The sequence below is a fragment of the Chiroxiphia lanceolata genome, chromosome 8 (assembly GCF_009829145.1).
Source record: "Chiroxiphia lanceolata isolate bChiLan1 chromosome 8, bChiLan1.pri, whole genome shotgun sequence".
In the NCBI taxonomy this organism is placed as follows: Eukaryota; Metazoa; Chordata; class Aves; order Passeriformes; family Pipridae; genus Chiroxiphia; species Chiroxiphia lanceolata.
In genome coordinates this window covers 6,762,945-6,788,516 of record NC_045644.1, presented here as the reverse complement: position 1 = coordinate 6,788,516, position 25,572 = coordinate 6,762,945, and the positions used below count along the sequence as shown (strand labels likewise).

At 52.9% G+C, this 25,572-nt stretch overlaps 2 protein-coding genes across 3 annotated transcripts in view; one reads left to right on the top strand and one right to left on the bottom strand.

Moving 5' to 3' along the window:
• Nucleotides 1-9,552, top strand: part of STK32C (serine/threonine kinase 32C) — a 65,901-nt gene extending 56,349 nt beyond the window's left edge. For both annotated transcript variants that reach the window (XM_032695296.1, XM_032695297.1), the window contains 8 exons: nt 213-250; nt 878-967; nt 1,575-1,678; nt 1,770-1,886; nt 3,714-3,839; nt 3,967-4,098; nt 4,772-4,839; nt 5,639-9,552. In XM_032695296.1, coding sequence (XP_032551187.1) covers nt 213-250; nt 878-967; nt 1,575-1,678; nt 1,770-1,886; nt 3,714-3,839; nt 3,967-4,098; nt 4,772-4,839; nt 5,639-5,774 — 811 coding nt within the window. In that variant the 3' untranslated portion in view covers nt 5,775-9,552. The remainder of the gene's footprint in view (nt 1-212; nt 251-877; nt 968-1,574; nt 1,679-1,769; nt 1,887-3,713; nt 3,840-3,966; nt 4,099-4,771; nt 4,840-5,638) is intronic.
• Nucleotides 9,553-12,497: 2,945 nt separating this feature from the next.
• On the bottom strand, nt 12,498-24,808 carry DPYSL4 (dihydropyrimidinase like 4). The gene is made up of 14 exons (XM_032695508.1): nt 24,712-24,808; nt 22,801-22,889; nt 22,320-22,504; nt 21,343-21,507; nt 19,890-19,951; nt 19,717-19,797; nt 18,106-18,174; nt 17,900-18,020; nt 17,134-17,290; nt 16,778-16,919; nt 16,207-16,377; nt 15,521-15,700; nt 14,299-14,470; nt 12,498-13,481 (listed from the first exon to the last, which is right to left on the bottom strand). The coding sequence occupies exons 1-14, from the start codon at nt 24,748-24,750 to the stop codon at nt 13,390-13,392; spliced, it is 1,725 nt and encodes a 574-aa protein (XP_032551399.1). The 5' UTR covers nt 24,751-24,808; the 3' UTR covers nt 12,498-13,389.
• Between the last annotated feature and the right edge of the window lie 764 nt (nt 24,809-25,572).

The following is a 25,572-nucleotide window of genomic DNA, read 5'->3' as shown; positions in this document are numbered from 1 at the left end:
GCCTGAACCAGTCCCATGCTCCCACTTTTTCACCTGGTTACCCAGGAAAAGCATATTTCTAGTCCACCGTAAAAGGACTTACCTCATGTTAGGGTATTTTTGTTTCATTTGTTCCTAATTTTTGATAGATTAAAAAGTTACAGGATTTTTGTTGAATTGCGTCTTTGGTCTGACTGAGATTCCATCTGCTGTAACCTTCCTTCTTTTCTCAGAGATGTAAAACCAGACAACATCCTCCTTGATGAGCAAGGTAGGATCACTCTGCCCCTCTTTGCTCCCTTATTCATTCCAGGAACAGATCCTTTACAGTCCTGAGTACTGGGCATCTTTTTACCTGGGGAAAGTGTGGGAAAAGCACCCCTTCTTTTACTTGAACATGGTGCATTGTAATGCCAGGGAGGATCCCCCAAGGGCAGCCCCTCTCCTGGTTACCCCCTTGCTTTGCCCACACTTGGCCTCTTCCCTCACTGGTGGAAGAGATAGGGGCATGGCAGGGGGTTGGAACTAGATGTCTTTAAGGTCCCTTCCAACCCAAACCATTCTGTGGTTCTATGATAGTGTTTCCCCGTTGTCCTCTTCACTCCTAGAGCTTCTGGCCAGAGCAATTTGGCCAAGTGCTGGAGCTGCTGGGGGCTACTGGTTTGTTCCAAGCTTTTAAAATCAAGATCCAAAGCTCACTACCCTTTAATCACCTGGCCAGCCCAGATCCTGGAAAAGCTTTGGGATCTGATATGGCTGTTCCATGGGGTCCGACCCTGACCTGCCCCTGCCTGCACTACCCTGTCTGAGGGCAGAAGCTTATGAAACAAATATATTCTGACTCTGCATTGCCACTGCACTGCCATTAATTCCTTCTTAAAATGTGTCTTTATTTAAGGTCATGCCCATTTAACAGATTTTAATATTGCAACAATAATTAGGGACGGTGAAAGAGCGACTGCGTTGGCTGGGACAAAGCCCTACATGGGTAAGAAACAATCACTGCTCTTACCCCTTTGCTCTGACTCAGAGTGGGTTTTTTTGCATTTTGAGAATGCTCAGCACATGCTGCCCAAGGGGCCCTGGCTGGGGCAGAGGCAGCGGATTAATTAAGGGCATTAATGCACGTGCCCAAGTCATTCAGCAGAGCCTGATTGTTTGAAAAGTGAAACTCCGGGGGTGAAGGCATCACTGCTGGTGTGCCCTCCCTCCCATCCCATCCTGCCCTACCCTTCCCAAACAGTCCTGCCGTCCCCATCCTATCATGCCCCTCCCATCCCACCCTGCCATCCCCATCCCTTCCCTTTCCGCTGGCCCTACCCTTGGACTTGCTGCACCCCAGTGGGCTCCAGTTTCACCCCAGTGGGCTCCGGTTTTCTGCCGTCCCTGGACTGGGAGGGCTCTCCCTGTGTGTACCCCATAGCCCAGCTCCCATGGAGGGCAGGCACACTGCTGCTGCCACTGCTCTCCCTGCCTCACACACCTCCCCTTGGGCAGTTGTGAATAAAAATCACCGTAAGCTTTTTCACTGACTTACATGAAATACTGAAATAGAAACAATGAATGACCTGTTGCATTTTGCCCTTCCTGTTCAGCCCCAGAGATTTTCCATTCCTTCCTGAACGGCGGGACGGGCTATTCCTTCGAGGTGGACTGGTGGTCTCTTGGAGTCATGGCTTACGAGCTGCTGCGAGGCTGGGTAGGGCTCTGGCCATCCTGCCCTTGGAATGTGCGTCTGACTGACAGAGGGGGAGAGGGGATTCCTTCTCATCTCTCTGCTCTCTTCCCAGAGGCCTTATGACATCCACTCCAACAACCCCGTGGAGTCCCTGGTACAGCTCTTCAGCACTGTCAGTGTTCAGTACTCCTCGGCCTGGTCCAAAGAGATGGTTGCACTGCTGCGGAAGGTACGTTGTCCTGCTGGGGGGCTGTGTTGGGTGTTAGTTGCTGTGTGGATGGGACTAGCTGGAAAATTATCAGCATATTAACCAACTACTACTACTAATTTCAAAAAAGATAGGCTGGGAGAGCTGGGGGTGTTCATCCTGGAGAAGGGTTAGGGGAGACCTTAGAGCGCCTTCCAGTGCCTAAAGGGGCTCCAAGAGAGCTGGAGAGGGACTTGGGACAACGGCCTGGAGGGACAGGACAAGGGGGAATGACTTCCCACTGCCAGAAGGCAGAGTTATATGGGAGATTGGGAAGAAAATCTTGGCTGTGAGGGTGGTGAGGCCCTGGCACGGGTTGCCCAGAGAAGCTGTGGCTGCCTCATCTCTGGAAGTGTTCCAGGCCAGGTTGGATGGGGTTTGGAGCAACCTGGGATAGTGGAAGGTGTCCCTGCCCATGGCAGAGGGTTAGAACTAGATGATTTTTAAGGTCCCTTCCAACCTAAACCATCCTGAGGTTCCATGATTAATGATGTGTGTTCTGTGTTTATTATCCATGTAATAATATGCACTATGTTTGACAGCAAGAGAAGCAAAAAGGCTGTTCTTGATGTGGCAGTCAGATTCCCAGCTGGGCTAGAACTGTGTCTTCCAGCATCCCATCCTCTCCATGAGCTCTGTAACCTATAAAGTCAGCAGTGATGGCTGGGGTGGCATATGACATAAAGAGTGTGTGCTGCACTGCAGCATTGGCTGCTCTTTTTCACCAGTTTTTCAGGGCTGAAGGGTCTGGTGGCGTTGTGAGAGCTGTTGGGGGGTTGCAGGCCTATGGAATGTCCTGGTGCTCCCCGCGTGCTGCAGCTGGAGGAAGCTGGTGATGAGGTGGGGAGATGGGTTTAGCTCCGGCTTGCTTGAGAACTCGGAAAAGTAGCTGGTGAATTTGCTGTAGGAAAGATACACCCCGCGCTGGCAGCAAATGAGCGCCTCTGGTGTGAGTTAATGCTGGGCGGGCAGTTTGTAGAATTGGCTTCGGTTTAACGAGGAGCAGCGTTTCCAGCGGAGGCAGCGGCGGCAGTTCGGCAGGTTCGCATTGCCATCTACTGGGCATCCAGGGAATCCTCTCACAGGGAACGTGCCAGCATCCCCCTCAGCCGAGAAGGACCCCCATGTCCCCCCAAAGCGCTGGGGTGCCCCAGCCCTGCATCCTGCCCACTCAGCCTTCACAGCATCCCTGGGCTTGGGAGGCTGCAAGTACAGCCACCGTCACCTGCCCCGTGCACTGTCACCTTCAGCGTTGGAGAAACACCCCGTGCTGGCTTTATTTTCTGGAAAAACATTGTAAACACCTAGAATCAGCGTGCCTAGCAGTGACTATTTTTTTAAGGAAAACAGTCCCAGATGGGCATTTTGTGGAGGTCCCACTGTAGGTGCCTGTCAGCTGGAAGACCAGACACGGTTAGTTGAAGATGCCCAAACTGAGGGATCAGATCTCAAATTCTAGGTGCTCTGGGAAAACGGCAAAAACTGGTCCAGAGAGACATGGGGCTCCTGGAGAGTGCCGAGTGCTGCAGGAAAGGGTTGTGCATCCTGGGACGCGTGGAGGGAGCAAACCCACTCTGTCCAGGAGCTCACAGTACCCAGTTTCACAACCTCCAGAACGTTTTCTAAAGTTTTTTCCCGTAGTAAGTTATGTATTTCCCGTAACAGAAATGCTCCTGCATGTCTGAACTATCTGAGTTGACCCAGGCAGGATGGTGCTGGGTGCTTTGTCTTTTTCCTCTGACATGAGTGCTTTTCCCTCCAGTGCTTTTCCTTCCAATGCTTTTCTCTCTGATGTTTTTCCCTCTCCAGCTGCTGACAGTGAACCCTGAGCATCGCTTCTCCTGCCTGGGTGATATCCAGGCCTCGACGTACTTGTCTGGTGTGGTCTGGAGCGACGTCTGCGGGAAGCGCGTGGAGCCAGGCTTCGTCCCCAATGTGAGTAGGAGTGATCTGTATCAGGACCACTTCTCCTATTAAAGGAACCACTGTGACAGCACCTCCCGTGGGGAGGTGGTTTCTGAGTCTCTGCTGTGCCTGACATGCGTGTCACGTTGTGTTGCAGAAGGGCCGCCTGCACTGTGACCCCACCTTTGAGCTGGAGGAGATGATTCTGGAGTCGAGGCCCCTGCACAAGAAGAAGAAGAGGCTTGCAAAGAACAAGTCGAGAGATAACAGCAAAGACAGCTCCCAGTCTGTAAGTGCTCTGTGGGGTAGCATCCAGCTGGCAAAAGGCTGAATGGCTGGATTTGGGGTGGGTGTAACAGCCATTCCTGCTGCACTGCAGGGGCTGCGGGTTTAGTTTGGTAAAAACATTTCCCCATTGGAGTCTTTCTGCCAACCAAGCATTCTTTTTATGGAAGTTTGATCAAAGTCTTTCACAGTAGTCTGTACTTTGGAAAATTAAATGAACAGCAGAGGTCTGGGCACTGAGGTGTGTGTAGCCAGTGTCCCCACATGGCCCCGGACCACGTGTGCTTGGGGACAAGGCAGCAGCTCCCTGTGTGTGTTTGCAGGGATTCTCACATGTGGGCTGTGTGCTGGGCTCTCCCCACGCTGGCTGTCCTTCCTTTGGGCTGACAGCACTCCCAAAATACAGGATACATGGATAAACGTGTTGTGTTTATGTGGGGAATGGTGTGATCTGTGTTTTATGGAAAACTGCTGCTGTGGATGACACAAGCCCCTGGTGAAAGCCACACGGCAACCAGCCCTGCTGCCTCCAGCTGTTGTGCTGAGGTTTGGGGTGGGGGGGGAATCTCCTGCACACATCTGGAGGCTTCTGCACACAGCTGGGAGTGCTGGGGTGCTGCAGGCAGCAATGAAATGCAAATAGGGCAGCTTATGCATGTCATGTTTTATTTCAACAGGAAAATGACTATCTTCAGGAATGCCTTGAAGCTATCCAGCAGGACTTTGTCATCTTCAACAGAGAGAAGTGAGTATGTTGGGTGGTTTTTTAGGGAAAAATACTCTTTTTCCTGACTTCCCTTAGGAATCAGAGTTCAGTGCCTGACAGCTTGTAGCACCTTGCTGCGGGCTTAGCCCCAGGTGACTGTTGTCAGCTGAGGAGCTCAGGTGCTGCCTGTGTGCGAAAAATGGCTCTGAGCTCCCACAAAGGGAGACAAGATCAGGGATTATTAAATGAAATATGCTGTGGAGAGACTTCTGGGATTTAACATATGTATGTGACACTGCTTCGGTTTCCCCATGGCATCTCCTTGCCCATCCTGCTTTTAGAAGATGATGTTTTGGGAAATGAAGGCGGGGAAAGTTGGACTTGATGATATTGAACCTGAATGATTTTATGAAGGTGTTAAAGTCTCTGGTGGGCATGAGCACACAGTGAAAGTGCTGGATTAAAACTGCTGCTTCCCTGAGTTTGGGAATGTTTGGTCCATAAGCATAGTGGGAGGCTCCATGGAGGAGGTGGGGGTGGGAGCCTGGCTGCAGTGCAAGTGCTTGTGGCCGAGGTCTGGGTAGGCTGAATCCTCTCAAGCCATTTTGGGATGTTTCAGAGCAGTTCAGTGTGGTTTGCTGATTGGCCTCTGTCATCACCTCTTTGTGTGCCCTGGGAAGCCTCCTCTTGTTCACCGTGGGTCTGCAGTAGGCCCCTGTCAAGCAGTGGGAGGGCAGCCTGGGGTGTGCTCATGGCTGCAGACCACCCTCACCCCACTCCTTCTGGGAATTTTTGGTTTGAGAGTGCCTGATAACTCCTGGTTCCTCTCCTCCTGCAGACTAAAGAAGAGCCAAGAGCAGCCAAGTGAGTCTGTGTCTGCCTCTGAGACCACTGACGAAGCCGAGGCGGAGGCTGAGTCCGAGCCCTCCAACCTGCACATGTGCAGCTCCGTGTGCTCCTCGGGCAGCAGTTAGGCTGGAGCCCTGGGCGAGGGTCTCCGCCCGCGCCGCTCACCTGCCTCAGGTGCGCTGAGCACCCGAGCCGACCCCGCTGCCACCCGAGAGCACCACAGCTCGTCCTGCAGAGCTGGAGACAGAGAGTTCATACAGAACTGCCCTCCTGGGTTACGGAGCGCCAGCCCGGCACGTCGTGGGGGAAGACACTGCCTATGCAACTTGCCAAGGGGAGATCAACTTCTTTACTTGTTTTAATGTCAGGTTGCTGAATGCACGTTTTTAATGCAGTGAGTGGACAAGGAAAGAAGCTGCATCCTTGGGTCCCACAGGGGAAGACACGGAGCAGGGAGGAAGGCTGAAGAGGTGGTTCGAGTTTGACTTTTCCCTGTTCCCTGTTCACAAAGGTTGCATGGGGACAAGCAATCCCTGTGCAAACTGTAGCAGCCCTGAGGCCTCTCCAGTCTGTGGTGGGTGGCACCAGCTCCTGGGAGCCTCCAGCTGTTTGAGTCCTGCAGCATGAGGACGTCCCAGGCACCTCCTTGTCCTTGCGTCACCTGTCAGTTCCTTTCCTGACTCCGGGCAAATAAATGTTTTTTGTGCACTCCATGGATTCTTCAGGGACTGGGTAAAGTGTAATGGGTTCAATGTGTATTTGAGATGCAGAATGTATTTAAAATATTTACTTTCTCCACGTGGCTGCTGCAGGCAGCGGAGAGCCCTGGGATGGACTGGAGGGTCTGACTTTGTCTGCCTGGGTTTGGAGGACACAGTTTATCACAGGCTCAGGTTTAGCTGGAGGCAGAATGAGTGGCCTTGCAAGGCTGCTCAGTTATGAAAGACAGGAATATCTTATTGCACCCTTCAATTTACTTTATTTTCGGTGTAAAATACAGGTACTGTATATAATTTACCAATACCTGTCTTAACTGTGTAATAAGATGGGAGGTCTCCTTCCCCCGCTCCAGCTCTGGATGTTGCCTTTCTTGTTTTAGGAGCCTTCATATACTGTTTAATCTGCTATAGAGTGGCTTTTGGTTACTGTTGCTAAAACTGAGCCCTGCAGCTGTTGTGGCACCCAGGGGTGTGGTGGGACCGCAGGCACCACCAAACCATCAACAGCTCTTTGCTGCCAGACACTGGGAGGTTGCAGTGTTGGCATCCTTACTGGATATTCCTAATGCAAAAATGGATGGGAAAAGTTTTTAACAAACGTAGATTCTTTCAGGACAACTTTTGTTGCAGTTTTTGTTTCCACAAATAAACCAGAAAGGTGTTAAATGGTACGAAACCATCTGATATGAGCAGTGACACGGCCGTGCATCTTCCACAGTTTTATGTGGGAATTACTGCGTGGTTAAAATTGTGCAGAAGCACATTTTTGGGGCAGTCTTTAAAGGTGTGCAGGAGGAGGGGAGCCGGAGCACTGGGTCCATTTGCATAGTTATTTTCAGGACAGAGCAAGGCAGGTGCTGTCAGACCTGGGGGGATGAACATCCCACCCTTGCCATGCCTGGTGAGGGACCAGGGTCACACTGGGAGGCCCTTGTGTCACCCACGGGTCCCTGCACACCCTGTGCCTCGTTTAGGAGCTGTGTTAATGACAGCTCAGGAGGGCTGGGCTGTTCAGTGAGCTAGGGCTGAAATAAATGTGTTCTCCTGCTCCTTTTCCCAGCTGTAGGAGGGCACCTACCCCCGTTCTGATCCTGGGCTGTGCTGACTGGACCTACCCTTTCCACCCCCAGTAACTTCCAGTCTGTTTACTGGATACCAGGGTGGCCTAATTACCTTCTCCTGCCCATCAGAGCACACCTGTGTGTGCAGGTAGGCCGTGTGCTCTGGCCCATTCTGTGCTGAGCAGCCCCTGCTCTCCTTGTGGGGAGCCTGTTCCTCTCCCTGTGTCTCTCTGCACACACCTCATGTCCTCCATCCCACATCCCTCAGCGGGAGTACCCAGCCCTATCCCAGTGCAGCAGATGAGGATTAAACCATGTATTTATTCAGAGGTTATGAATTACAGATGATTAACTCTACTGGCATGGATAGTTTCAGTGAATTCCATTGCACTATTTAGCAACTTTCTGTAAATAACAACAAAAGTTTGGACTATCAGAATGATGAGAAGAGTCACTGATTTTTTGACCAAAACATCCTGTATGTGAGAGGTGCAGATAGATCCTATTCAACCAGAAGCTCTCAGGCCAGGAGAGCTGTTGGCAGTTACATGACATGTCTAATTGATATTTGCATTACTTTCCTTAGGACAAGGGACAAGGGGCCCTGAGGTAGGGTTGATGTGTGTGGAGAGGAGCTGACTCACTTCTGAAATAGAGGCTTCTCAGCCCAAACCCTCTCTGTGTCAGTCATCTGCTCCCTTTGCAGCACATCTCAGCAGCACTTGGCAGAAACTGGGAGAGCTTCTTGGGAAAAGCTAGGGAACAGCTCCTTCCCAGGGAAACATTCCGGGCAGATCCTGTCTGCCCAGGAAACACCCCTGCAATCCAGCAGTGCCTCCCCAGGAATGTGCTGGGGATGCACTGCTTCTGCCTCAGTCATTGCTGAACCTGAATCCCCAAGAACAGTACCAGGACACAGAGCTCTGGGATCATTGTGCCGATTGGGAGAGACACCATGAACATGTCCCTGAAGTGCTCAGTGGTGGTCCAAAGTGATGCTTGGACATAACCTTACCAGAGCCCGTCGGGGCCAGGTTCCATTGATGCCTGTTTCTGCCCAGTCCCTGAAGGAGAAATGGTAAGGAAAGAGCAATTAGAAAAGGGAAAAGTGATGGGAAACAGATCAGTGTTTGCTTCATTGTCAGAACCCCCGTGCTGGGTTTCAGTGCTCAGACCCTCCCGTCCCTGCTCTGGGCCCCTGTTGTGTTGTGTCCCCATCGCTGTGTCCCAGTAACGAGCTGGTGCTGATTGAGCCAAGTGTGGTCCTGCTGGCCCCACATCTTTGTGACTCCTTCCAGGGTGTCCCATGTCCAGCTCATGCCCTCCACAATGGATTCCTGGGGATGTGCTGGGGTTTCCCACCATTGCTGGTGCCAGTGCCACTGTTGCTGTTGGTGTTGGATGAGCCCTGGCTGATGCTGGATGTTGAGCAAACCTCGCAGTGAAGTTGTGACATAGCCCTGGTCCCAAATCCCAGCCTGGAAGGCATCACTAGCAGCTCTGGGTTACACCTCCACTACAACCAGAACACAGGAGTTTTCTGGATATAAATATTTAAATACCTGTATTTTTTGTATGACAGATTTATACAGCGTGTGCCATTATCCGCTGTGAAACGTCTACAGCACCTATAAATTATTCTCCTTTAATCACTTGCCATGAGATTGTTTTCTTATCTCTGTTGTGTTACAAAGTTTTGCAAAGTTGCATATTTTTAAGTGTTTCCATTGAATTCCACGGCCTTCACTGGGAATTTGAGCAGAAGACAAATGTCAGGTCAGGTCCTGATGTTTCTTCTGTTGCCAATTCTTTATTACTCTAGAGCTTGCCAAAAAGAGACTAAGAGTAATAAAATAATAGCAAAAATGCCAATAATATAGACTTGACCCTGGACAGTGCTGAAATCCTGTTGCCTTGGTAGGGTATTTTTTTAAAATTATCGCAGTGCATATATATGTAAATATATCTTTGTATTTTATGTTAATACATTCCTGTAATTTTCTTGCATGACAATTTTACCACGTCATGGAACATTTAAGTTACAACAAGTTTGTGTTTTTGCAGATACTGCCGGAAGCCATTGCACATGTGGAGTAATAAACGTGTATTTTTAACATTGCCAAGGATTTGGTGTCTTTTCCAGGGTTTTGAGCTGTAGATCCATGAAATCATGGAAACACCTGAATGTTGGAATTCTGGACCCCAGCCAGACCCAGGGCTGCTGGGATGCCCTGCTGGTGTGGAGCCAGGTGGGATGAGAGCTGCAGGAACATGGCTGTGAGACACCTCAAAAACAGGTGCTGAAAGAGGAACAGCTGGATCCAGGCGTTCCAGTGTCCCACTTTCCAGTGTCAGCCAGAAGGTGTTTGTAATTCCCTAGGGAGGCTGTGTGTGCACACAGTGGGGCTGAGGGCCCTGTCCATGGTGGGTGAAGGGTCTCAATGAGGTTGAGTAGAGTCCTGGGCATGGCCATGGGCCTGAGCCAGCACTGTTCAAAGCGGCCCTGCTGCTGTCAGCACTGGGGCTAGCAGGTGGTTTGGGAGCAGCAGGATGGGGCTGGAGGTGGGAGGGGATGGTGGTAGGACCCCGGCATTGCTGTGACAGGGAGGACACAATAGCTGTGGCTCACAGTGATTTGGTATTTCCCCTTACACAGCCTTGGATTTTGTATCTTAAACTCGGTAAAAGCAGCCGTGGGAGTGCCAGGAGATTTCTGCTTTTCCCCTCTCATCCCTCCTCAGTGCTGGAATCACTTCTCTCGCTCGGCAGTGACGTGCTGCTGCTGGGTCACAGCGCAGGCAGCAGCTACGAAGGCTCCTCCTGACTTCAAAGGAGCCGTGAAGGAACGAGACGAATTGATGTCTGAGTCTGAGCTCGTCCCTCTCTGCAGAGCCCGGCGCCTCTGCTTTGATGCCTCTGGGATGGCATTCCCAGCTGTCCATGGGTGTCCCCAAGGACCAAGGACACCCGTCAAGCCAGGTCATTCACTACAGGGGGGGAAAGGTGAAGGGCACAGGGTGAGGGCAGCTTCCCACACTGAAATACAGTGGGTGGAAAACTGATGGACTCACACCTCCATAGCAGCCAGGAGTGCTCAGTGTCTGCCTGCCCTGTGCCGTTATCTCTGTACCTAAACTGTGGGAACCAGCTTTTCCAGGGACAAGCATCTTGTCCCACGCCTCTGCCATAGGCAGGGACACCTTCCACTAGCCCAGGTTGCTCCAAGTCCCATCCAACCTGTCCTTGAACACTTCTAGGGATCCAGGGGCAGCCACAGCTTCTCTGGACAATCTGTGCCAGGGCCTCACCACCCTCACAGTGAAGATTTCCTTCCCAATATCCCATCTTACCCTGACCCCTTGTCCTGATGCTCCATGAAAAATAAAAATAAATAAAAAAGCTGCAGGGAGCATGGAAAGGCAGGGATAATTTGAGATAAGTGTAGGAATAGTTTGGTGCCTCTGTCAGCTGATTCTGTCCCTTAGGAGTACTGTTGTCCTGCAGGGAATCCAGAGGTCCATCCCCACTCCAGGAACAAGTGCAGAGATTTAGGGCTCCTCCGTTGCAGCCGCGGTGCTGCAGAGCTGGGGATGTGCCCTTGGTCAAGGGCACGGAGCGTCTCCCCAGCATCCCTGACCTAGAGCCTGCAGGAAAGCTGTCCAAAGGAATTAGGGCCAGACTGTGTTGGTGCCACAGAGCGGTTTGTTTCCTGGAGGCTCTGGCTCCATTAGCAGGCGGCTGTGGAGCTCGGCTCAGCATCTCCGGGCACTGGGAGAGCTGCAGAGATGCTCCTGGCTCCAACCCCTGCATTAGGAGTAGGCTGGGGCAGCTGTGCCAGCTCCAACAGCTCCCTGACAGAGGGAATAAATGCAAACGCTCCCTTCGAAGGGAAGAGGTGGTGGGATTTGGGCCCTGGACTGGCACAGTGGGTGGAGGGAACAAAACCAGGTGATGGTGGGAGAGGGGATGGCATCTCTGGGACCTGGCACTAACCAGCCCAACTGTGGGAAAAGGGATATTTCCAGGACAGAGACCACAGAACTTTTGTTAAGTGCTACCAAGCTGAGAGTGCTGGGGTATCCCTTTCACCCCCGGATGTTGAGGTGGTGGTGGGGGGTCACTGCCAACAGACTGTAACTTCTATCTTTTATATTCCTTATGGAGTTCCTACTGCCATAATTTTAAGCTCTATTTAGAAAGAAAATAGATTATAGAATCATAAATGGTTTGGGTTGAAAGGGACTTTAAAGCTCATCTAGTCCCACCCCCTGCCACAGGCAAGGACATCTTCCACTAGATGTTAATTGTCTTGGTGCAATTGCAGGAAAAATCAGAAAACAAACAAATGAAATCAAATAAGTTAAAACTAAATATAAAACATACGAATAAATGCATTCCCATGTGTTTGCTGCAGAACCTACTGCAGCATTAAGCTGTGAGATGTAGGTCAGATCAGATAATCAAAAAAACCCCACCAAAAAATAAATCGCTCCCCGGTTTACATTTGTGGGTTCAGGTAATAATTCCTACCTAACTAATGGATTTGTGTATCTGGAGCCACCACACGTGCGATTCCAGCTCCAATCCATGGAGTAGATGTTTGCTTGTGCTTCCACAGCCCTTTTCCCTTTCTTGTTCCCTGCTCAGACAGGGCTGGAGACCAAAGCCTGACACTGCCTGAGGGAAACTGGCACCTCACGGACATGTCAAGGCATCTCACTGTGCTGGCGTCTCACCGGCACCGTGAGTAGAGTTGTCTTAGCGGGACAAACCAGCCCCCCCTCCCAGTGCTGTGGGTTCATCTGCAAACCAGAGGGGTTTGGGGTCAGGTGGCTGTGTGTCCCCGAGCCTGGCTGAGCTCACTCTGGGTGAGCGGAATGGCTGAGGAGAAGAGTGGGATTCTGCCTGGGGCCCACACAGCAGATGAGGAGCCTCTCCCTTTGTCCAAGGGGAGCACAGTAACCTGCAAGTCAGGACTGGATCGTACAATCCTCACACAGAAAAAACCAAAGGAAGAAAACACAAAAACAGACTCAGGAGGATCAACCACTGCCACCATTTTACGGTTTCCAACCAACTTTATTCCAAGCAAGGAGCAGACAGGAACCGCGAGCTGTTCCTGGAGGTACATGCATGGCTCTGTGGCCAGAGGTTCACTCTATGTACACACCTTTAAATATAATAAGCAGGTTATAATAGCCTTTATAAAAGAGTGTGCCATATGCACCTGGCCTCCAAACGAGCCCTGGTATTGGGTACTGGACCCATACTCAGTTCTTGAGAAACTGTACAAATAATCTGTAAAATTATTTTTAACAATTCTGTGACAGAAGGACACAGGTCCACAGCATGGTCGGGTCCCAGAGAGCCAGCATCGCTCTGCCCTGGGACATGGGGCCTGCACCCACCCCTGGAGCTGTGATCAGCGAGGGACAGACAGACAGACGGACGGGGGTGGCTCATGAGTGTGGTAACAGTGGCTCCAGGAGTATGGCCAAGGCTGCTCTGGAGCACTGTGGACAGGCAGGATGTGACTGACTGTATGGAAACCATGGAAGTGCTCATCGGTTGGAAGTTCTTTGATGAGATCGGGCAGTGGATGCTGCTGGAAAGGAGCGTGATCCAGCCAGGATGTGCCTTCATTTCTGCCCCAGCCCCCAGCCAGCCCAGCAGGGCTGAGCCCGCTGCCCTGGGGACATCATGGTGCCACATGCACGGGGAAGGGCTTTCCAAGCAGCTACTGAAGGAATACTGACGGGACTATCCAGGCTGGGAGTGCTACCTCGGGGGTCACTCTACTTTCTACCTACAAGGGAAGGGCTGGGACAGCTGACAAGCACTTGCTCATTGTCACCCTGCACAGAGGGCACCCACCGTCCCCTTCCTGGCTGGCCTGGCCCCGGTGGGACCCCGGTGGTGGTGGTGGCAGGGACTGGCACGACGGTGGCACAGGGACAGCATCAGGACAGTGAGGTGATGTTGGACCTCCCGCCCGGCGGGGCCATGATCTTCTGCGCCGTGCGCCGGGCAATGTGGTCATCTGCCTGTGACCCTAGGGGACAGCAAACGAGGGGAGTCCCACTTTAAATGCACACACCACACAGTGTTTCCTCAGTGGGAAATACCAGCAATTTCACCATACATCATTTTGGACAATCTGCTATCATAGTACCCTTAGGAATGGCTGTATTTGACTGAACTTCTTAATTCTGTATTGTGTCTTTCTGGAAAATGTTATAAATGGCTTTCCTGTAAATAAAGTTTGTATATAATAAAATGTGGGGCTGTGTACACTTATCAAACAACATGGGATCCACCTGATCCAGTCAGCTAAAAAAATAATATGGAAGTCATTTTAGGGCAGAGCATTGGCTTTCCAAGCTCCTGACAGCTGCTGGGCAAGTTTCTGCAGGATGAACAATGCTGAGTCACTGCCTGCTCACGAGGAAAGACCAGAGGGATTGCTATTCTGGTTCCTGGAGACGGAGTTATTTGGTCAATCTTTACAAACCCAGCCACTTCCAACCCCTGACTTGCAGCTAGGGCTGAAGTCCCAACCCACCAACAGCCACGGCAGTGTCCCATTGACCCAGGCAGGGCTGTGGTGACTCCATCACCTCCAGCCTCATCCTCCCCCTGCCCACAGTTGCAGCTTCCACTCTCCATGGAGCAGCCTCGTAGCCCCTGCCAGGCTTTGTGCCTTGACACAGGTACTGTAAAATATTCCAGATCTATCGGTGCTGCACTCGGGCCCTCGGCTGCTGCCACAGGACAAATTGCTTTTCGCTGAGCAGAAATGCAGTTTCTATTTCCCAGCCTTGCCTGGCCGCTCACACCCACCCAAACCAGCCCCCAGGCCCCCCACATACCGGAGAGGCTGAACCCCGACTGGTGCAGGTTGCGCACGGGGACAGCCGGGGCTTTGCTGGCGCCGGGCGCCAGGCGCGACGTGGCCGTGGGCGCTGCAGCCCTGACACTCACTGGCACCTCATGGACCGGCCCGTCATACATCCCTCTGGGAACACCATGGACCTCGGCCAGCTGCGGGGGGAGAGTGAGCACAGGGGTCAGGCATGAGTAGGGACAGGTAAGGGGCAAGAGGGAATGGCCTGAAGCTGTGCCAGGGGAGGGTCCTGTTGGATATTAGGGAAAATTTCTTGATGGAAAGGGTTGTTCAGCCCTGGTACAGTTGCCCAGGGCAGGGGTGGAGTCCCCATCCCTGGAGGGATTTAAAAGCCATGTGGATGTGGCACTTGGGGACATGGTTTGTGGTGGTCTTGGCAGTGCTGAGGAATGGTTGGACTGGATGGTCTTAAAGAGACTTTCAACCTGGTCTTGGACACTTCCAGGGATGGGGCTTCTCTGGGTCCCATTCCCATCCTGCAGGGAGCTGGCATAGCCCCATCCCCATCCTACCCTGACTCCAGGCACCCTGGACACTCCCAGGCACCCTCAGGCACCCCAGAGCTGGGGGTCCTGCCTCTGCAGGTAAGTGGTAAGTTACTGAGTCCTGTTCTGCCTTCATCCAGGATGCAGCATGGAACTGCCTGCAATAGCACAGGGAAAAGGGAAGGAGGGCAGAGCTGTTAAGAAGCTTTTTGCATATTTGCATGTCTTTGTGTCTCCTTAAAAAGCTGTGCCAGCACACAGGAGGATTTATCCTACCGTGTTTCCAGTACCTACGGAACCTACACACCTCATTCTCCGACGGCTGCAGATCAAACACTGGGAACATAGTAACAGAAACTTCTCTAGCAGAAGTAGGAGAGGAATTCCTCCCTCTACCTCAATAAACAAAAAAACCCCTTTGCTGTAAGTTGTATTTTTGCTTTCTAACATTATAATAGGCAAATGATACTAATAAAACTGGCATATGAGCTCTAATACTGCACTAGGAATTATTGATTGAGGTGCCAGGCTCCACACCACAGCAGTTACATGATAACAGAGAGATTTCCAAGGCCTAGAAAGAAATAACATTAATAATATTTCTGTTGCTGTTGCAGGTTTGCCATCACAGTGACCCAAACACGCTAATGTAAAGAGACTGGGGTGAAAATACAGGATTATGGCAAATAAAACTCTCCTTACCCTGTTTCTTGCCTTTATCCTTTTATAAACAAAATCTGGGAACGTCTTTCTAGGAATGAAGCGACCCGACCCCTGGGTGACACACAGGTTTCCATCTTCAAGGACAACTCTTCCCTGACTGATGACCATGGTCGGGACCCCGTGGCACTCAGTGCCTTCAAATATGTTGTACTCCACGTTCTGGAAAAACCAAAACCCGTTGTTCAGTCCTGGTAGGATTTGAGGAGAAGGTGACAGCCAACAATCCCCCCATTTCTGCACTTGGCTCCTCATGCACCATCAGTTGGAACTAACTAAGCCTTCATATTCTGATTAAAAAGTTCCAATGGGATGAGCTGAAGCAAATTGGAATGGAGAAACTAAACCCTAAAACCACTCAAACTATAACAATAGTTCAATACTTAAACCAAGTTCAGCGCTTACCTTTTTCTAATCCACATAGAATACACTGACCTTAAGATTTCCCTGCCTCAGAGTGGTCACTCAGTACCAATGCCACCCTTTACAGCAACCAAAGGATATTTTCCTCGTATGTTAAAAGCAAATGCAAGGTCCTTCATCACTTTACCCACACGAAGAGCTCCTCCCTTGCTGAACGATCTGACATTTCTGAGGATATGCATTGCTGTCCAGCTCTCTTCTGATTCTAAACCCAGGTCCAGGAAATATTTTTAAAAATATTTTACCAAATTGTGGGTTTTTGCTGAGATGATTTTAGTAGCCTTGGGATTCCACACGACCAGGTCTGCGTCGGCGCCCACAGCGATGCGCCCCTTCCTAGGGTAGCAGTTGAAGATCTTGGCAGCGTTGGTGCTGGTCACTGCTACGAAATCATTCTCATCCATCTTCCCAGGGACCTGGGATGGAGCAGGGAGGAAGGATCACAGATGGAGATGGCCCTGTACCCGCCACAGGCACAGTCCCTCCCCATGACTGGAGGAACTGCTGGACCCACCCACGTGCCCATGTGGTGTGAGGGTCTGCACTGCCTCAGGGTGTGGTTACAGGGGAAAGGGGGAAGCTGAGCCTTGTCCCTGTGGGCTAAAGGATACAAGAGACACATTTTATTTTTCCTGAAATTTAAGGTAGATACTGTGAAGGATTTGTGTGTCACAGTCTGTCAGCAGCAGCTCTCTGAAGTTGTGTCTAGACAGTGTCACCCTCCCGGCTGGTCTGAATTCAGGAGGCTGTGACAGCCCGGAGCACAGGCACAGCTCATGTGTGTTCACACCCCACCTTCGCTCTTCCAGCACCTACCACACACTTCTCCCAGATGATCGACATCCGCTCCTCGATGCCGTTGGTGCCCTCAGGGATGAGGGTGAAGTTGTCCTTGCCCACGGCCTTCTGTGCAGTGGTGAAGGTGCAGTGGGCACTGCCGGTGACCTGCAGGTCCCCACTGGGGGAAGGACAGGACAGGGTCATGGGAGGCACTGTTGGTGCCAAGGTCACCTCCCTGGCCAGGATATCCCCCTGTCCCAGCAAACTGGGAAGGGCACCCACGGCTTTTTGGGCTCCATGGGCAATGCCACTGCTGGAAATGGCATCAGGATGGATCCAGGCTGGAAGCAGTCAGGGCAGGTATGCTCAGGCACCCGTGACACAGGACTCACCTGGACAGGAGAGTGGTGAGGTAATCTGGCGTGGTGGGGTCGGGGCTGATGGGAGGGGACGTGACAAAGGCTGCAGCTTTGGCCCAATTTTTGCTCCAGTAATGAGATCCATCGGTGCCCAGGCTGGCAGTGATGGGCTCCCCAAACACCACTGTGCCTGTGGAGCAATCAGGAATGAGGGCAATCACACCACATCCCACGGGCCTCTCACACAGCGCAGACATGGACACGGTAACGACACACGACAGTTCCACTTATTTCAGCATTCCCAGTATTTCAGAATCACATTAATCCTTTAGATTATCTCAGATGACTGGGAAATGCTGTCAAAGCAAGTTCTGGATGTGTCTGTTCTCTCATTACACCAGACACATGTTCCTGCAAGCCTTTCTTTAAACTAAACCCACATCCTTCTGGCAGCTGCCAGGCTGGGAGCAGAGGTGGCTGTGCCCCTTCTTCCACCCTGCTCCCCACAGGATCACTCCCAGCCCTTCCCACTCCGCCCTTAGTCAGAATTTGGATCTTGCTCCAGATCTGCTTTTCATTAAGTTCATGACAAACGCTCACAAGTGAATTACTCCTTGTTTCTCATGTGTCACAGTTTGGAGCACATCCCCTCCAATCTTCCCAGCTCCAAGCAATTAGCTCTGGTATATCCTTCCAGGGATGAGAGAGCTTGGGTGATAACAGTGATCAGCCCTCGAAGTTACAGTGAGATTCCTGGCTGGATTTAGAGGCTCAATTAGCTAACACAGACCAGCTTTACCTTTCCTCTTTGCCTGGGCCAGGACATCAGCGGCGCCCCTGCTCATGACTTTGGTGATGTAGAGGGGGCAGTTGGCCTGCCTGGCGATGGTGATGGCTCGGTACACGGCCTCTGCCTCCACCTGTGGGGACAAGAACGTGGCACAGGTGTCTCAGGGCCTCTGCATGGTGGGACTGGGAGCTCAGTGGGAGGGCTGGCAGTGTTACCTCCTCGGGGCGGCTCAGGACGTGCCCCTCTGGCCCCGTAATCCCCAGCTCCAGCAGCCTCTTCTGCTCCTGGGTGGGTGAGGAGGAAGGAAAGAGCAGTCAGTGATGGGCACAGCCCATCCAGAGCACCACAGGACACAGAGGCACCTGAGGGGCTGAGGGACATTCATGAATCTGCCCAGGTGGCACCATGTTCTTGGGACACCCCACATACCACTCCCAGAGACCGTTCCTGTGCTAGGGAAACATTCCTGGATGGGAACTGCTGTGTCCCAATAGCACCTCTGGACCTTTCCACCCCTCAAACCCGCAGTTCTGGAGGAGGGGGATTCACACCAATCACTGCTAACTCCAGGGCTGTCAGAGCTCTGATGTACAGCTACAGCAAAGGGAGAGGGGCTTCCCACACAGCTGGGCCTGCCTGGAGCAGCTCAGGAGCCCACTGAGGGGACAGAGATGGGCGCAGAGCCTGTCAGTGGCAAGTGCCATCTCTCCCGAGCATTCCCTGTCCCTGTGCACTTCACTACATGGCACAGAGGAAAGGGCACCTGTGGTGACAGATCCTGGGATGAGCTCTGGGATGTCCCAGGTCACTCACGTGGCACCTGAACGCAGATGTCCAGCCCACCCCTCACCCTGTCCCTCTGTGCTGTTGTGTATCATGTAACCTCCCACTCAGCTGGCACTAATGCAAGGACATTATCCAACACCACAGAGCAGATCCCACAGGATCCTCTAAAGGACCCTCTTAGAGGATGTTTATTTCTCTGTATTCTGGTCACAGATCTCTGAATTTGTCCCCAGGGCTCCTGTGTCACCACACTGGCTGGCAGTTTACAGAAATTCTGCTGCAGTTACTGAACTGCCTGGGGTCATGTTATGCTCCACAGTGAGATGAGGAACAGGTTTCTCAGATAAAATCCCGGGAGATGGGAATTAGCCTCTATCCTGTTTGTTCAAATAAGCCCATTTGAAGGATTGGATTCGGCTTTCGCTTTAACCTTCCTCCCACACCAGACTGAACACTGGTGTGACTGTGATCTGAAGGAATTGCCAGTCTAACTCCTCCTTGTGTATCTGACTGCAGGCTGGAGCCAGGATTGTCTTTTCTATGGGTAAAAAAGAAAAACAATGCCCATGAGCAGAGGATTGGACGCCAAGGAGTTCCCAAGTGCCGGGGTGGAGTTAAGGACTGACAAGTGTCATGAGTGTTACAGCAAAATATTCAAAACTCCGGAGCTTCCCAAGTGCCCCAGATTTCTAACCAACACAAATAATGTGATAAAGCATCACTTAAGTCATCCCTTAGGAACCCCCAAACCGCCTGCTGGGAACCGTACAGATTCCTGTGCTGGAACCCACGTGCATGTGAGGATCTAGGAGGACGCTGATGATTCCACAGGAGACTCCAATCCTCCTGCACATTCCTCTGCCTGCACACGCTGCCATGCAGGGTCCCACCAGCCCCTTCCCTCCAAGGCTTTGGGGCACCAGCTCACACTGCAGGGTCAGGGTCAGGGTCAGGGATTCCCCTGCCTGGTGCCCTGGTTGTGGTGCTCTGGTTGTGGTGCCCTGGTGCCCCTGCAGTCGCAGTGGACACAAACACGGTACCTCCTCGATGATGTCTCCGTTCTCCGCGTGCACTTGGGCAATGGCCCCCAGGTCTCGAATGATGCAGAAGATCTCGTACATCTGCCAAGACACAGCAGGTTCCCAACGTCAGACCCATCCCCACCCATGCTCAGGGTGAGGGTGGTGGCTTTCCCTGGATGCTGCTGTCCTACCTGGGCATCAGTGCACTGCAGCTTGTCCTTGTAAGCCATGAACACCAGGAAGGAGTTCACACCTTGAGAAAAGAAAATGACATGTGGTTGTGGTCCCACTGAGAACTCATTGACCTGGTATGGGCTGAGCAGGGGTGGTTGAACTGAGGGGTTGTGCTGGAGAGGATTAGACTGGAAGCAAACCAAGACCAAGGGCTGAAGTGAGAAATCTCCCCACAAGAACTGACCCCAAAGCTTGGGAGCTGTGAAAGACAATAAACCCCTATCTTTGGGTGCATCTGAACCAGAAAAAAGAAAACTCCATGGTCCCTGTCTAGGTTCAGGTGCCCTCTGTGACCATATCCAAAAGCACAGTCAGCTGCCTTGCTCCCAGGCTGGGTTTTCCTCCAGTGGTGGCTTCAGCCTATGATTTATTCTCAACTTCGGGCAAGGGCCTGCAGTGACAGGGCACAGGGGAATGGCTTCCCACTGCCAAAGGGCAGGGTTGAACAGGATATTGGGAAGAAATCCTTCCCTGTGAGGGTGGTGAGGCCCTGGCACAGGTTACCCAGAGAAGCTGTGGCTGCCCCATCCCTGGAAGTGTTTAAGGCCAGGTTGGATGGGGCTTGGAGCAACCTGGGCTGGTGGAAAATGTCCCTGCCCATGGCAGGGGGTGCAATGAGATGAGATTTAAGGTCCCTTCCAGCCCAAATCATCCTTTGATTCTATGAATTGCTGCTATATTTTATATCGAGGCAACAACTAATACAAAACTACGATCAAATGACAAATAAAATGTATTTCATGTGTATTCCAAGCTCGGAATAGCTCCATTATTTCAGCCACTCTGCATTTTAATAGGAAATTCACTGCAAATTTCTATGGTAATTGGCCAATTAAACCCTTGCTTGCAAGACTACAAATTACACTGAAGTCATTTAGCCCCACATTAGCATATCTGAAGGAAAATGTAGTCCAAACCTGGCAATGTGTATTAATGAATGCATGAATCCCTGCCGTGTGGCCTGCTTTCCAGCAAACCACGTCCTGTGGATACTTCATGATGTGCAGGAATTACAGGCACAACAGAGCCTCTATGGAACACCTAAAGCTGAGTTTTGTTCACCAAGCCCCGTCCTGCAGGTTTTTATTCAAATTTTTTTTTGTACGTCAGGCAGTCCAGATTGAGGTGCCTGACCCCATCCCTTTAGCTTCCAAAATCCCTTTCCATGACCAGGCTGCCAACTGCCCAAAGGTGAGGGCACACGACCCAGATGTTACAGCAGGAACCTGGTGCCAAGACGGCCAAGAACGGGGCGGTCCCAGCTCTGCGGGAAGGATGATCCCATCCATGTCCCCCCCACTCCTGGGACCAGGTGGAGCAGCAGTGACATCACCACTCACCCCATGGCCCTGAGGTGACCCCGCTGTGGGTTTGGGGGTTACTGCTGCCCACAGCTCCTTCTGCCCTTACCCTTGTCCTTCACCAGGGCCTCCATCTCCTCCCTCAGGCTCTCGTGCCAGCGCGGGATGTCCACGTGCAGGCCGTAGTCGCAGCAGGCCTGGCTGTCGGCGTGGCCGCGCCACTGCTCGAAGGCGGCCACAAGGCTGGTCCCGGTGTCCAGGCACACGTGGTCAACTGGGGAGACACTGCACAGTGTTAGGGAGGGGCAGGGGGCACCCAGAGGCACTGTGGGCACTGAGTCCCTGTGGGAGACCTGCCTCTGTGAGAAGGGGCCATTGCAACACCAGTTCACTTTATAGCGCTGGTTAAACACGATGGGTAATGAATTTCCCAGAAAAGGTGATACAAATGGAACAAGCAAACTCCCAAGTTATGGCTACTCTGCCTTCTTTTCACCCAGCACAGCAGTGGGAGTGGCTGGTGACCAACCCATGTCCTCACACACTTCTGCTCTGGGGCATTTCCCAAGGGTAGCACCCACTGCCCATCACATCCCTCAGCTCTCCTCCTATTTCCTGCAGCGCTGGCTGTGGGGTCAGTAGGGAGCTATGCCAGGACTGTCGAGACTGGTCCTGCAGTCACATACTACAGTGGTTCCTGGGACCAGAACAGGAACAAAACAGAGTTCAAAAATATTTTACATTAACACAAAAAAGGAACCCATGCCCAGAGCTGAGAAACTCAAAAAACACACTTGCAAAGCTGTTCAAAACATATTAAAAGGTGTTTAAAGTGTTCTTCTGTTTTGTTCTCTGATGAGGTGAGCCAGGAGTGGCCATGTATTTTTAATACATGTGTGCAGGAAGGGAAGCAGGTCCTGGAAGGCACATAACACCTTTAATTGGGTTCGTAGTGCTTTGATTTCTCCAGCAGAAATTAACATTTCTGTGCTACGAGGGTAAATATCTCTGCAGTGGTTCCAGGCCTGGCGTATTCTGCTAGACAACATTCTGCTTAGAAGCCTGTTGGGATGTGCTCCCCCTTACTGATCATGGTGGTGCCTCCTGCCAGCGCTGCCTTGGTGCCCTGGGAGAAGCCGTCGGCCGAGCTCAGCCCCAGCACCGGCGCCTGCAGCCGCGTGTGGGCGTCGATGCCCCCCGGCATCACCAGCTGCCCATAGGCATCCACTGTCCTGGTGCCACCAGGGACAATCAGGTTTTCTCCGATTTGTCTGAAAAGGAAATCAAGATCTCCTGTTAACTGGCAACAGCTTTGAAGTGAAGATGCCAAAAAAACTTCCGTCTGCAAGGCCGGGTTCTCCCCAGGCTGCCAGTGCTTTGGAAGTCTTTCCAGCTGCAGAACTACACCAGTGTAGCTCTTTCTCAATACTACTCTAAAAAGCTGCCTTTTTTTTTGAAAAGGGAACGGATTGCCAAGAGAAAAATGATGGGAAGGAACCTTGTTCAAATCCCACAGCACTGTATCATTCTAAGAAATTACATTACCGAATATAAATTTTTAACTTACTTTATTAAACCATCCTCCACGTAAACGTCTGCATAAAATGACTGATCATCGTTGACAATTTTTCCTCCTTTGATTAGAAGCTGGTCACTCTAATGGGAAAAAAACCATATTGTTTTAAAGATTCTTTTATTTAGATGCCACTTTACTCATTCTGAGCTTTATTAAGTCTAGGACTTAATATTTTCCCTGCAATCACACCAGTTTAGTGACTATGCAGACTATTCTACAACTGCATTTGCAAAGGGAACCACATAAAATTGTCATTTGGAGGAGCACAGATCCCTCAAAGAGCCAGGGGAGCAGAGGGAGCACCAGTACCCCCAGCTCCAAGGGCTGAGCCACATTTCTTAGCTCTGTTCCTGCCTCCTCCCTCAGCTCTGGGTACAGAGACTTCTCAGTGCATCTCATTAACCTGGTAATTTATTGCCATTCATTAGTTTTCACAGTCTCGTTGGATGCAGATAAAGCCTCGAGGACTCGCCTCACTTCAAAGCCAGACACTGGCACAGTTGTCAGATTTGCAGAATCTTTACCCAGAATCTTTAACTAGAAAATTTAGGAAGCAGCAGCACTGATGTCAATGTGGAGCTGCAACCTAATTTCAGAGGATTCCTTTCCTGCTCTCTGGTGTTGCTAAAAAAACTATCATCAAGGCTGAAATAAGCAACACAAAGAGCATGGCCTGGGCACAAAACCAGCCGAGGGAATCCCGAACACGTGGCAGCACAGCCTGGAGATGCTGCACCACACAGCAGATGAAAAACTGCCTGGAAACATTTGGGGGTTGTTTAAAAAAGCACTGCTGGTTTAAAAAAAAAATAAATTAAAGAATTACGTTGTGTTTTTTGAACTATCAAAGATTTATCGTGTCTTTATTGTTTTCCCTTGTCCCATAACATCAATCAAAGAAGCCTCAGTGTTGCTGCCCCACAGAGAGCCTGACGGCCCCTCCCTCCCCTTGTGGGGCTCATTTTCACCCCATGTCCACCCCTATCCTCACTCCGTCCCTCATCCTCTCCCCCATCCCCATCTTCACTCCAGCCTCATCCTCCCCCATCCTCATCCTCACCCCATTCTCACCCTCATCCCATTCACATCCTCAACCTCCCCCTATCCCCATCCTCACACTCATCCCATCTTCACCCCCGCTACAGCCCCCCACACCCAGGATCTGCTCCCCCAGCCCAGTATCTCGGCTGGTCCCCGGCTCCCGTACCCACCGGGATGTTCCCAAGGGAGCTCTGCCACGAGCCAGCGCAAGGAGTGGAAAAAACAAAACAAGGCATCGCTATCGAGGGATTTTTCCCGACTCCTGCTGGGAAGTGCTGGCGCCGGGAGGAGGGAAATCCCTCCCACGCAGCCTGGCCGGGGAGCGCCCGCGGATCCGAACGAGAGGCAGCGCCGGGAGAGCGGCGGGGAGACCGGGGGGTGCGGGCGGGGACCCCCGGGCTGGGGCGGCGGGATCCGTGCGGGGAGCAGGGACACGGCGGAAAGATGCTCACGCTCCCCAAGCCCGTTCCGCGATAAAAGCATTTCCAAGCACATTTCCCTCCCCAGCGCCGAAGGGAAGCCGTGTCGCCGGCAGGGCAGCCCCGCGGCCGCACCGAGGGGCGCGCCCGCCTTTGTCCCCCCGGGGCGGCCCCGGGACAAAGCGCCGGGTCCGGCCGGGCCGGCAACAAAGGAGCGGCGGGGCGGGGGACCCGCACGGCGAGACCACCCCGGACACGGGCCGGGACCGCCGGCACCGCCGGGCGCCCACCCTGGGGGGCAGCAGGACCGCCGGCGCTGCCCGGGGTGCGGGGACCGCCCGCCCCGCTCCATCTCCGCCGGCCGGGGGGACCCGCGGTCCGCGGCCCCGGCTCGCAGCCCTCGGGGGTCCCGCACCCCATGCCCAGCACGGGAGCCCCTCACCGTGTTGCGGGTCGCGCTCTTCTTGCCCTGGTGCGACATCTCCGCGCCGCCGCCGCCGCCGCCGATGGTGTGCGGGGCTCGTGCGCGTGCCCGCGGCTGCGCGTCCCCGCCTACGTGCGCGCCCCCCGCCCGCCCCGGCCGCGCTCCCGGAGCCGCGGACGGAGCCGGGGATTGCGGGAGCCGAGCGGGACCAAGCGGGGCCGGGCCGGTCCCGCAGCCCCCGCCGGGCCCGGGGCTGGCAGGGCCGGTGACAGTTCTGTCCCCCGAGGGAGAAGCGGCCGCTCGGCGCCCTCGGACCGAACGCTGCACAAGCCCCGCTCGCCAGGCTCGTCCCAGCGCCTCGTCCCGGAGCGGGGCTCCCGCGGGCCGGCGGGGTTGGAACGGGACGGGAAGGGACGGGATGGAATGGGATGGGAAGAAACGGAATGGGAAGAAACGGGACGGGACAGGATGGGATAGGATGGGATGGGAAGAGACGGGACGGAGCTGAACGGGCCAGGAGGAAACGGGACGGAATGAGGCTCCCACTCGCCTTCCCTGCGGGGTCTCGGCCGAGGCGGCTCTGGGAGGTGCCCCAGCCCCTGTCCCGGCGCAGCCCCGGTACCTGCCGGCAGCCGTCGGGCAGCTCCGTCGGGGCGGCGGCTCTCGGGGGCAGCGCGGCCGCGACGGGGCGGGGGTCAGTGTCCGGGCTGGGTCCCGTGTTCGGGCCGGGTCTCGAGTCGGGGCTGGGTCTCGAGTCGGGGCTGGGTCTCGGGTCCGTGTCACGGCGGTGGCCCCCGACGGGTGTCCCTGTTCCGGAGGCAGCGAGCGAGGCGAAGTTCAGAGTCTTGTTGTCGAACGCATCCTCCACGCTGCAGAACA